General features: G+C 42.6%; 1 protein-coding gene across 1 annotated transcript in view; it reads right to left on the bottom strand.

Moving 5' to 3' along the window:
• The window catches only part of gtf3c2 (general transcription factor IIIC, polypeptide 2, beta), a gene marked incomplete at both ends in the record, with an annotated part of 40,476 nt that continues 27,177 nt past the window's right edge, over positions 1-13,299 (bottom strand). The window contains 7 exons of the mRNA XM_083642986.1: positions 1-201; positions 3,954-4,061; positions 6,460-6,564; positions 6,778-6,876; positions 7,718-7,846; positions 8,094-8,181; positions 8,420-8,581. Coding sequence (XP_083499112.1) covers positions 1-201; positions 3,954-4,061; positions 6,460-6,564; positions 6,778-6,876; positions 7,718-7,846; positions 8,094-8,181; positions 8,420-8,581 — 892 coding nt within the window. The remainder of the gene's footprint in view (positions 202-3,953; positions 4,062-6,459; positions 6,565-6,777; positions 6,877-7,717; positions 7,847-8,093; positions 8,182-8,419; positions 8,582-13,299) is intronic.

Raw genomic sequence — 13,299 nt, 5'->3', positions numbered from 1 at the left:
CTATAGCTGTTGAGTGGAGGTGTGGACGGCCACTCCCTGCTCCTCTGGTGAGTAGAGTGCATTGAACTGGGCCTGATTCTCGCTGACCAGCTTCTGGAATTTGGGGTTGTTCATGCTCCAAAGACAGTGGACTCTGACCACCCCTGCCTGGCCTCCGGACGCCACCCAGGTATGGCAGCTCATGTTGGGGTTGAACCGCACCTGAGGAGAGAATGGCAAGGCAGGTTTATTTGTATCTTGTATCGCACATTTCATACACAGAGGCTACAAGTGCTTTATATTAAATAGAAAGAAAAGAGCGTTAAGGTAACATATAAGATCCAAAAGGTCACAGTGCAAAATTATTAGCATATTTTTTTACTATGTGAGTGAATTCATATGCACAATTATATCTTAAATTATGCACTATTGTGAGTGAATTATGTAAGTGTGTTTTTACCGATTTATATATTAATCTACTGAAATCTACTTTGAACCAATCTAAGTCACAGAATGCTTTCTCTTGTTTACCTCAGTTGAAACCCCACTGCTAAATTGCAGATGTGATTGCTAGAAATTTGGTTCAAAGCCTCTGACAGACTCTTGGTTCATCTTTCAGAACCTCATTGCCAGTGTGCAAAGGCTGGCTGGCGAATACACTAGGAAAAAGTCAGTACCCACACAAATCTTTTTTTTTTAAGTTTATAAATTGCAGATGTAGTTAGACATTTGCTTCAAACATAAACATACATTAGTTCAAACATAGACATAAATAAAATCTAAGTCACAGAATATTGTCATTTGGTCTATGAAGTGCCAAGCTTTCGGTCACAAGACCTTCATGGTAAATGGTAAATGGCCTGTATTTATATAGCGTTTTTATCCAAAGTGCTTTACAATGAGTAGGTACATTCACACAGACATTCATACATCGATGGTGGCAAGCTACCACACAGGGTACTGGCACAGCCATTGGGAGCAATTTGGGGTTCACTATCTGGTACACTTTAGCATGTGGGTGGGAGGAGGCGGGATTGAACCACCGACCTCTTTCATCCAAAGTGATTAGTGGACAACCCACTCTACCTCCTGAGCTACAGCCACCCCTTCATCAGGGAAAAGTCTTACTTTAGAACTTGCATGGCTCTAAGTGTGCCGAACCTTTTTCCTTGATAGTGTAAACCAAGAATAAACATTCAATATTACAATGGACCAATGATTGCCTTATTGTCTTTAAAGCGAGATCTGTTGTCAGTTTTCGGTATATTTTCATGGTCTCATTCAAACACTACAAACTGGCAACGTTAGCTAAATGCCGGAGGCTAGCGAGACATCCCGGTCCGTAAGCCACATTATGTTTAACACGGATGTTTTTTTTATGACCAAACCATAACCAAGTTGTTTCACTTGCCTAACCATTAACGTAACAACCAACCTCAAGGCGTAACGTTAATTCATGTTTTAATTTGGGTTAGAAAGGTCAGCAAGGTCAGCTGGCTGGGCTGTACGGCTTTGCAGATAGGGACTATTGATTGTGTCCACGAGTGTGCCACAGCTTGCCACCTCATCCTCACAAGAAGATGTTTATTTATAGGTATCTATGTTTTTAAATGCAATATTAAGTGTTTTATATCCTTTGTGTTTGTGTTCACTCGCAGGGGCGCTCTTTACACTTCCTGAAAGATTCAGCACAATTGCACGTGAAATGGCATAGCTGTGGCCGAACACCATTTGCTCTCACACACACACACACACACACACACACACACACACACACACACACACACACACACACACACACACACACACACACACACACACACACTCTCTGTCTTTCTTTCTGTCTGTATTTCTCTGTCTCTCTCTGTCTTTCTCTCTCCACTCCACATCAAATCCTCAAATGGCTGCTCTCCATCCCCCCTCCCTCGCTCTACCCAGAGTGACATTTTTCTCATTTTACACATCATTACATTCACTTTGTCTTTACAGCTGCCCAGCAGGAAGAGAGAGGGAGACACACACACACACACACACACACACACACACACACACACACACACACACACACACACACACACAGCAGAGAGAAGACTGTCCTTTTCCATCTATCTCCCTCACCTACAGTTCTCCTTTCTTTTCTTCTCTTTCTCAGTCCACCTTTTCATCTCTCTCTCTCTCTCTCTCTCTCTCTCTCTCACACACTTTTCTCTCTTCCCTTCCTCGTGCTGTGCTGCAGTGGGAGTGTGATGACACCTGCACTCTGTGTACAGCTACGTTCAGTATGGACCACTCACTCACTCACTCATGTAGTGTTTATCATATAGTGCAGGCAAGTCTGTTATAAACCCCCCCCGCCCCCGCCGCCACACACACACACACTCATGTAGTGTTTATCATAGTGCAGGGGCATCAACGTCTGAGACTGTACCTCCCCCCGGCAACCCCTCCCCCCCCACACACACACACACTCACTCATGTAGTGTTTATCATATAGTGCAGGGGCATCAACGTCTGAGACTGTGGGCCTCCCCTCAGATAAAGCCCCCCCCCACTCACTCATGTAGTGTTGGTGGACCACCACTGGTCTTCTATTACTATTTTTAGTCCTGTTGTTCTTATTACAGCTGCTACTGTTACGGTCATAACTGTGCAATATTATTACTACGGTACATATGCTCTTACTTATTATAGTTGCTAATGGTATCATTATTACTGCTATTACTGTGCCTCTCTCTCTCTCTCTCTCTCTCAACCCAACCGCTCATGGCAGATCAACGCCCACCAAGAGCCTGGTCTGCTCAAGGTTTTCTTCCCCGTTAAAGTTTTTTTTTTCCTTGCCGCCGTCGCCAAGTGCTGCTCTTGTTGGGTAATTGTTTCAATTGCCACATGACCTCACAGTAAAATAGCCAGTGCACGTGAGAATCGTTTCAATTGTTGGGTCTAAAATAAAGAGCCTGCTCTTGTACCTGCTCTATTTGTAAAGCGCCTTGGGATAACTCTTGTTATGATTTGCCGCTATATAAATATAAGAAAATAATTCCCGATGAAGGTCTAATCCCCGCGCCGGACCCCGTTCCTTATTTCCATTTCAAGGAGTTGGCAACCCTAGTTGTCTGTGCAACCCACCACACAACAGCTTTTATCCATGTTTAATTCAAGGAAAATGACACTGGTGTATGGAGGTGAATGGAGAGCTTTCCCCAACGATGGGCATGACCTATTTCATGCAGTGTCTCTAATATAATAATAATAATAATATAAATAATAACTTTATTTATAGAGCACCTTTCACAGACCGAGATCACAAAGTGCTTTACACAACAAAAGACAAATACAGAGATTTACAATATTAAAATGGAGAATAGAAATAGCGATCACTATACATAGTGTTCTAGTCAGTAAACAATGGGGAGAACAAAAACAGAAAGTAAACTGTCCATGTTGTTTAAAGATATAATACATTTCATAAAGGAAAACAACAACAACAACACAGGGATACAGTGGGATACTATTGGTGGATAAAGTAGTCAGCTGACCTGTAACAATGAGTCAGCAGTTTTGCTGCTCTTGGTTCAAAATGGAGGTAACTCGAACAAGCTGTCTAATGTCTTTTGTTGATTTGCCAACACTGTCAAGCGGTAAAAAGACCAGGTTCTATTAGCTAACATGTTAAGGTAGCTGCTGCTTCTTCTTTTGTGGTATACAGACCAGGTTCTATTAGCCAACATGTTAAGCTAGCTGCTGCTTCTTCTTTTGTGGTATACAGGAGAAATTGTAGGTTTCACTGTCTGTACACTACAATTTGTAGTGCCTAGTCTATTTAGTGAATTAAATTAACTGTTTGAGAATTCAGACACTAGTACAAAATGGCAGATGCATATAGTGCACTATGTCTGTAATAGGGAACGGTTTAAAACAGAGCTTGTGTGGTGTGTGTGTGTGTGTGTGTGTGTGTGTGTGTGTGTGGGGGGTACCTTATGTATTGCAGCTATTGGCATTATGTCCATGTTGAGCTTGGTCTTCACCTCGGTGGCTGCCATGCGTTTCCATGGTGGCCGCTTCTGGAAGTTCTTAAAGGTCCTCTGGAAATAGAGATGATACTTATTATTATTATGATTATTATTACAATAACTATTGCAGTGCCCGTTCCCCTCCCTCCCCTTCTCCCCATTCACACCCCCTGTACGCTTTTTTTCCTTTCCTCCACACTGCACTCCATTAAGTCCCCCTAAGACAGGGGTTCCCAACCTTTTTTGGTTTGTGACCCACTTTGACATCACAAAAATCTAGGGACCTCAGACACTGTACACATAGTCCTGGAATTCTAGTATAGATTATATACTGGATATATAGGATTAAAAGAAAAGTACAATTTGTAACACTAGTAACAATCACTAAGACAATGTGAATTAATCATTCCTGTATTTAAGGATTTAAGGTTAATGACCTACTACTGAATGTAAAGTAACAATTACTTTGATTATTTGTTAACTTCCTACATTGGTTACTAAATGCAATGCAATAAAACTTACATTATTATGACAAGATAATAAATCAATTACTACGAGCATATGTCATTTCCAGTGTTGTGCATGAACGCACTAAAAGAGCGCCATTCATTAAACAAGCCCATATTTTGGTGAACAGGTGAACTGAGCGCAGCCTTTTGTGAATGTACAGTGAGCGTCCTTAACCCCTGCGGGAGTTGAAATCAGTTGACAGTTGTGGCATGACATCAGTCGACGGTTGTGGGGCATGACATCATCAGTGTGTATGACATCATCATCCCCTCCCTCCCCTTATGCCCATTCACCTTTTTCGCCCCCTACATTTATCTGAATTTTTTTGTAATGGAAATGGTCAAATTGAAAGATATTAAATATTGGCAAAACAATTGTGTCTATCAGCAGCTTACCCCATAATATCGGGATCGGTATTCAAAAGCCCATATCAATGGAAGAGTGTACTTCTTGAGTAATTTTTCGTCTCCCTTTGACACACATTCATTCTAATCTGCACTTTAATATTTTGATTATTGAATTGTAAGTCACTCTACTCTGTGCAACACACACACACACACACACACACACACACACAGATGAGAGGGGAGATGGATGGCTGCTTGGTGGCCTGTGACTTGTACAGAGGCTTGTGTTGCTACCTCTCTGTGTAGAGAGCAGTGACAGGTTCAGTCAACTAGAAAGCAGAGTAGCAGATGGAGAGAGAGAGAGAGAGCAGAGAGAGAGGAGAAAGATACAAACACAGAGATGAGAGAGAGAGAGAGAGAACAGAGAGAGAGGAGAAAGATACACACAGAGACGAGAGAGAGAGAGGGAGAGAGAGGCTGTTCAAAAGCTAATGATGGGTGCAACACTTAATCAAGTTCTCAGTTCAGGAACTGGACCGTCACAAAGAGTCCTGAGCCAGCATCGCAACAGCTGGCTTTCCATCTAAGCTTCTTTTTTTTGTATTTTTATTTCTTTTAAAGCATGCATTTATTGGCATTTGAATTCACAAAATTGGATAAAAAATATCTTTTGAACAATTAGTACTACAGTACTTGTATTTTCTTATGAAAAGTATGATGTATGAATGGAACATTTCACAAACTAAGCATCTCGAGGCTTGCTTCGTAGGCTCGCCCGGGGCGAGCTAGCCCGGCCTGCAGCTCGCCAAGCAGGAGCTTTTCAGAATTCCTCGATTCTGAAAAGAATCGAGGAATAGCACTCCAGCTTTCATATCCATTTAGATTTTTAACAAAGGTCAATTGCCACAAGACTCAGCTATAGACCTTATTCAATAACCCCGGATGGCGCGATAAACCGCAGCCGTAACTACCTTGTGAATACAGTATTGACATACACGTCTCAAGAGCTGAAGGCTTTCAAATCCCTTGAGTCCTATAATCATTTCATATGTGGCAATTGGTCTGACATTTTTACTTTTGTGCCACCAACGACATCATCATCATCATCATCATCAAACATTGTCGTGACAGCAAAGGTAAATAACCTTAACGTTAAATGTTTGTTTGATATGATCATCTGACACTTGCTTGCATGTTAGCCCAATGTTTGCTACTAATGTTAGCCTCTATTCTCTTTCCCTTCACGTTTGTGGACAGTAGCTAAACACCCGGGCTTTTATTGCTGCTGTTACTACAGCCGTGTATTATTACACAGCACACTATCGCTGTTGTGAAATAGCTCCTGACGCAGTAAAAATGGCATTAGGCTAGTAAGTAACGTTGGCTAGCGTCCTAAGCTATGACAGCTATCAGTCACTTTTAAACAGCGCGCTGTGGAATGTCAACAAAATGGCAGCGGTGGGCATGCCCGTACGTGAGTTACGTCAGTCAAATAATGTCTATACCTCTCCAGTCCAAAAATATTACTATCAGCCTTCCAAAATCCATATCGGTCGAACCCTGATGGTAACGCAACAAATATTTTGGCAACATTTGTTCTTTTGTCTACCTACCATATTGTTGTCATGATAGTGGAGGTAGTATTTCTTCACAGCCTCTCTGTATTTTGGCTGACGGAGGCCTTCGTCCTCTCCTCTCCTTCCTGACTCTCCTCCTCTTCTCTCCTGGTTCTCCCTCTCTTCTTCCTCTCCTCCCTCCTGGTTCTCCCTCTTTTCTTCCTCTCCTGCCTCCTGGTTCTCCCTCTCTCCTTCCTCTCCTCCTCCTCCCTCCTGGTTCTCCCTCTCTCCTTCCTCTCCTCCTCCTCCCTCCTGGTTCTCCCTCTCTCCTTCCTCTCCTCCTCCTGCCTCCTGGTTCTCCCTCTCTCCTTCCTCTCCGCTGTCCGTTCGTTCCTCCTCAGATCCTCCCAGCTCTTGGTTATCCTGCTCGGTGGGTTCTGTATCCAGAGGCAGCAGGTCTGTGAAGTAAACTGGCTGGGAACAGGAAGGAAGTTGTTAGGGGACGTTAGCCAGCGTTCAGATCCTATGAAAAATCTCTGGAACCTTATATTTTTTCCATCAGCATTTACTATCATACTCATTAGACTGTTTGGCCGGTAAATCAAAAGACGTCCAGCTACTACACAGTAGGCTTGGTCCGATATTTGATATTCACCAGCCTGTATTGTTTTTACCTTGTGAGTCTCTGTGTGTGTGTGTGTGTGTGTGTGTGTGTGTGTGTGTGTGTGTGTGTGTGTGTGTGTGTGTGTGTGTCATCATGGCAAAATGTGTGCCTGGAGACACCTATTGTAGCAGGAACACAGAAGCAGTTTCAAGTACTTTGCCAGGTGTCTGTCTGTCTCTCTGTCTGTCTGTCTGTCTGTCTGTCTGTCTGTCTGTCTGTCTGTCTGCCTGTCTGTCTGTCTGTCTGTCTGTCTGTCTGTCTGTCTGTCCGTCTGCCTGTCTCTCTGTGGACAGATTTTGTCAGCAAACTGAAAGTGTCAGTCTATTACAACAACTATAATTTATTACACCAATGGTACTGGTCAAGCTTTGAGTGGCACCATGTCTAAACGGCCCGAAGACACAAAAGAAACATAGCCTACACCACATGTTGAGACGGACATATTTGGAATTAGCTGCATGTTTGCTTCACAAGCATAGCAATAACAACATGGATGTATTAAAGTTAGCTAATGTTGCACTAGGAAGAAGTTAGCTAGCCTCATTAGCTTATATGTAATAGAGAAACAGGGCTGTGTATCTCAATAGAAAAATGGTAAAATAATTCTTGAAATGCCTTTGAAAGTAACAGAAAACTGAATGGGAAACTTACAAAGCGCCTATCTACCGTCCGTTTGACGTTATGTGGATTGTTGTTCAGCGAAGGCATTATGGCAAATATCACCTCGCCAATGGTGTCTGCAGTCACCAGGCCATTCAGCCAATCAGTGAAACACATGGACTGCAATGACACAAACACAACATTAGATACAATAGACTGCTGTTTCTCTCTTGAATTATATTGCCCTCTCTGGAATTCACATGAGTCAGTTCTGTATTATTTATCACGGATTACACTGTAACGTGTTCGTTTTTTTTTACAAGAAATCTTGCATGTATAACAAATAAGGTGACAGAAAGTAAGAGTTTCACAGTTTAACTTCTCAATCTTAAACTTAAAAGGTTGGTACTGTTGGAGTAACACTCACCCACATAGTGGCCATCCTGGGAATCACGAAGACCGGGCGCAAGTTATGGTAGCCTAGGTCATAGTAATGGACTCCATGGTAACAATGCCTAAATAGACAGAATGGCATCATATGGAATTAAAGATGGCAGGAGGACAGGACTGAAGGTAGGAAGGAGGTATGAAAGGAAGGAAAGAAAGAAGTATGCAGCATTTCATGCACTGAGCGCTTCCATGAGGATGTAATGAGGACATAATATTTGAGTCTGGGGAGAGACTAACTCCACTCAAACGTCAGTTGGTAGTCTAATGAGGGTCAATGTGACATGGAAAGGATTGAGATCTTACGGTGCGTAGGCATTCTCCTGGGACAGGAAGAGGCCGGAGGCGTTTAAAGGCCAATAGACCTCGGTGGTCAGATAGCGTTTGTAAACGGTGATGGGCTCGTAGATCCTCTTCAGATCCCAGGTCTTCACCATGCGGTCATCTCCTGCTGTGGCCAGCAGATTCCTGCTGGGTACAAAGAGACGGTAGCATTTGAAAAAGCTTTGACCAGGCGGCGAGGCGGCAGTCAACGTGCCGTATGTCATTCGGCGATTAGTAACAAGTTATACATGTTAAAAATGTGAAGATTCAGTCTGTTATGGAAAATTTAATTCACATGGTGGGTATATTTGATGGTCATTCTCAAGGTTAGCTCGTAGCTCAGTTTCTGAAGCCAATGTGGAAGTAACTTAAACCTGCATTTTTTCAAATGGCCTGCAGGGGGCGACTCCAATGGCTGCAAAAGAAGTCCGATTACATGGAAGCGAATGGGAAAATCACCACCACTTGTCACTTGATTTATGACCTCAGTAAACACTTTCCTAATGAGTTCATGGTCTCAATCGCTACTTTCAAGTCTTCTTCAATACAGCATGATGTTCATTTAATAAAACCAATGGGTGACGTCATACTATGTCCATAGTATATTTATACTGTCTATGGTCATACTTCCCATGCTACTGGTGGGAAACACCAGATTTTACAATGGTGGAAAATACAACATGGCGTACATTGACGGTCGAGGAGACAAATCTATAGAGCAACTAGATTATGTGAACTAAATTCAATTTGCAGTGTGGGATAAATTACTGGTTTTTACCATTTTTTATTCTGACCCGTGTTTGTAGGACCACCCTTGGGCCAATCAGTGTACTTGGATGCAGTGATAATGAAATTCTAATGAGATGCATCATTCTGCCAAGCTTAATCAACTCTGAACACTGGCGTCTGCCATATGGAGTGTGTAGAATGGAAAAACGGGTAAACGTTGTCCAAAGTGGAGGATAGATGTGGAAGGAGAGGAGGAGAAAAGACGACAAACTGTCCAGGTAAAAGACAAAAAAGACAAGAGGAAGAAGACGAGCAGAGAGAGAGGCAGAGTCTCTAACTCTTACAGTACTTCCTGGTTGGTTGTGTAATTAAAAGGCAGTGATCCGGATAAGATGCATGTCCTCGAGCCTCTCTCTGCTGCCAAGACTCTCTCTGCTGCCAAGACACTCTCTCTCTCTCTCTCTCTCTCTCTCTCTCTCTCTCTCTCTCTCTCTCTCTCTCTCTCTCTCTCTCTCTCTCTCTCTCTCTCTCTCTCTCTCTCTCTCTCTCTCTCTCTCTCTCTCTCTCTCTCTCTCTCTCTCTCTCTCTCTCTCTCTCTCTCTCTCTCTCTCTCTCTCTCTCTCTCTCTCTCTCTCTCTCTCTCTCTCTCTCTCTCTCTCTCTCTCTCTCTCTCTCTCTCTCTCTCTCTCTCTCTCTCATGAAGCCAATAATGAGACCACAGTGAAATAAGCCTCTGGACTTTACTGTGTTATCCTGACTTTGTCCTTTTATGTGCACCCAACGCCTTGGCAGAGCTGCTGCTTTTACAATGAAAATAAAGTCAATCAATGAACACACACACACACACACACACACACACACACACACACACACACACACACACACACACACACACACAACTGTCTTGTCTACACCGTTCATGTTTTCCGCATCTCTCCCTTTCTCTCAATCTCCATTTTCCCCAAAACACTATCAGTAAATAGGTGTATTTTGTAAGATAAAATGGACTCAGAGATGAGAAGAGAGATATTTCTGTGATCTCCAGGTGGCCGGAAATTAATTTGCATGCGGCATTTCAGTGGCTATCGTCTAAAGTCATTTGGTGAAAATTCCTGTATTTTTTCATATCGCAATATAGTATAGCACAGAAACAAAATACTGTATATTGCAATGTCAGTTTTTTTGCAATATCGTGCAGCCCTAGTTTAGCAGCATCTTAAGGCATGGCGAGGCAGGACTTTACAGACTGACACTACTGAAGCCAATGAGAAAAAATCATGTGTCTATTTTCGTACCCGGGAGTAAATAGCATCTGCCGTGTGGCTATTTACACCCCTATTTACAAACACAGCGGAGGAGGCTCGGAGCTATGAGGCAGGGCAGTGCAGCCTAATATTACTACACAGACTACATCAATGTATCTGTAAAGCCATTTCCACACATGAAGTCTGGACTACGAGTTCCCCTTCCAGACATGAGGGATCATTGTTTCTAAACATGAGGAAAAGGGTTGTGTTTTTTGGTTGAGTAGAGCGGCCGGGGGGGAGGGAGGAGGAGGGGGGGGGGAGAGGCAGAGAGAGAGAGCACAGAAAGGAACAGAATATAGTGGCAATGTGCCAAAAAGTGAGCGTTTGTTACATCGCCCAAAAGCCGCCAGTCAGAATAGTGGTCGCACTAACGTTAAACCAACAGTGGAAACGGTGATTTTACAAGTTGCATTCAAGTAATATCTGACTAGTTTTCAATTTATTTCTCCCCACAAAAGTTATGTCTTGAATATATAATGCAACATATGTCAATGAATGCAACACTATCACCCTCTTGCATTTTTACGATACAAGACAGACAGGTCAGGAGGAAAAGAAACAATCCATGCCGTTTGCAGCACAAGAGGAAACGCATCTGGTGTTTGTGAGTTTGCTCATATAATTCATTGATATGCACAAACAATTAATATACGAGAATGTTAATAGCGGGCACTTATCACTACCCTGAGATAATCCAGAGTTCATGTCTGAAAGTGGTTTAATTTACAACGCTTCCACGCTGGAGGTCTGGGTTTGAACCCAGGTTGCAGAAACCTTTTATTTTTTATTTTTTAATCTAGCATAAATAGTTAAATCTGGATATAACACTGCCATATGCGGTTCAAGGAAGTTTCAGAAAGTCATATTAACATAATAATGATGAAATGAGTGTGAGGACTGTTTACAGTACAACAAAATAAAGAGCTATGCAATGTTTATAATTGATGAATGGTAGGTTAATTTAACACAAGCCAAGTAAGGTTAAACTTCCTTGATGCAGAATATTTCCTGGTGAGTGGTGATATTTGTAATATTGTAGGTATAGGGCTAACAGTGAAACTATCATCAAAATAGCCATTCTTCTACATTCTCTAATCCATATAAGGGGGGAATTCCCCCAATTTGCAAAATAAATTGTAGGCACTGTGCTCTAGAAACATTTATTTATATTTAAAATGTAAAATAGCCTATAAGAATTGGGGTGTAAATAGCCACATCAGCTATTTTACACCCGGGTGAAAATAGAGACATTATCTATTTACACCCGGGTGCAAAAACCATCTGCGAAAGATTCACCTCTCCATCATATCACACATGAACTTCACCATATCAGATGTTTCAGAAAAAGCTAATATCCACATGATACATTAGTCTAAGCCCTGTGCTGGCTTGCACTGCGCTATCAGTGAATCCCAGTAGCAGACTCGGGCGATGTGAATGACCCATCCACATCTCCTCCTCTGAACATAGATCAGCTGGCTAACCGAGCACAGAAAACTAATTAACAGAGAGTTAGAGGGATGCAATCATCACTATATGAGTGTGTAAAGGCTCTGTAAGGATGAGACAATATACTGTATAGGGCAGACTAGGGGTGGGGGGGAAATCGATACAGCATAGTATCGCAATATTTTGTGTGGCAAATGAATATATCGTATCGCACGAATGCTAACTATGGCAATATTTTATTATATAAATTGTCAGGTGATGCAACATTTATGACAGGTTTTTATGACAGTGTTGATCTGTCTGTCTACTTCACAATTTTGCTGTGAGATGAACAGACTGGAAACTTTATTTAACATAAAACAAATGTTGACAAAGTTTTCCTTTGGGGACACCATTTGCAGGGGGAAAAAGTAATAAATCATGAATCGCAATATATTGCAATACTCAATATATCGTAATACTCGCACATCGCAATACTATTATATTGTGAGTTAAGTATCGTCATAATATCGTATCGCATCTGGTAATTTCCACGCCGAGGGCACTCCATGCAGACTCAGGGGAGTTTAGTGGCGCTGCAGCCGGGAGGTGAGGGGAAGTTGGCTGTCACTGAGAGAAGCAAGGCCACCGGCTCTGCATGCTGATAGCTGGCTGCATGTTTGGCCTTGTAGCCTACATTCTGAATTAGTACTGTAATACATTAGAACAAGGCCTTGTAGCCTACATTCTGAATTAGTACTGTAATACACGGCCACTTGAGGTGGCAATTTTCTGGGAAATGGAAGGTCAGATCGCGATGCCTCTAAAGGACTATATGTATTTTTTCACCCCGAATCCAACGCCGCCACCTGTGGGTGTGGGGGCGGGGACCGGGGTGGGGGGCATCGGTGGTCTCCATCATTGGTCGAGGGATGCTGGTAGGTCAGAATAGCTTAGGCTAGGCTATAGATTAGCTACAGCCTAACTGTAGGCTGTAGATTGGCTAGAACATGAAAAAGCTGCCTTTACTCTTATTAAAATTATTAACTTAACTATAACTGAAATAACTAAAAATAAATCACTCACTGAACCTCCCTTCAAACTGTTTGAGTCACCCTGGGGAGGCCCGCCTCCCACTTTGGACCTCTCTGGACCGCTCTCTCCTCCCCCACATTCCCTCCCCCTTTCTCCCCTTCTCTCTGTCTCTCTCTATCATATGATTGTTCAATCATCTTGTTATTATTATTACTGTAATTGTTATTGCTGTGTCAGCTAGATTTAGCTAGACATATTCTCTGTGAAGTCCTCTGAGACATCCTTGTGAATTAGGGCTATACAAATAAACTTGACTTGACTTGAAGGGGCAGGGTTACCTGGAGGGTGAAGGTGTGAAGGGGG

The sequence above is a fragment of the Poromitra crassiceps genome (genome assembly GCF_964638095.1).
Source record: "Poromitra crassiceps genome assembly, chromosome: 9".
Classification (NCBI taxonomy): Eukaryota; Metazoa; Chordata; class Actinopteri; order Beryciformes; family Melamphaidae; genus Poromitra; species Poromitra crassiceps.
The sequence above is the reverse complement of the archived record's forward strand: the minus strand, read 5'-3'. Positions and strand labels throughout refer to the sequence as shown.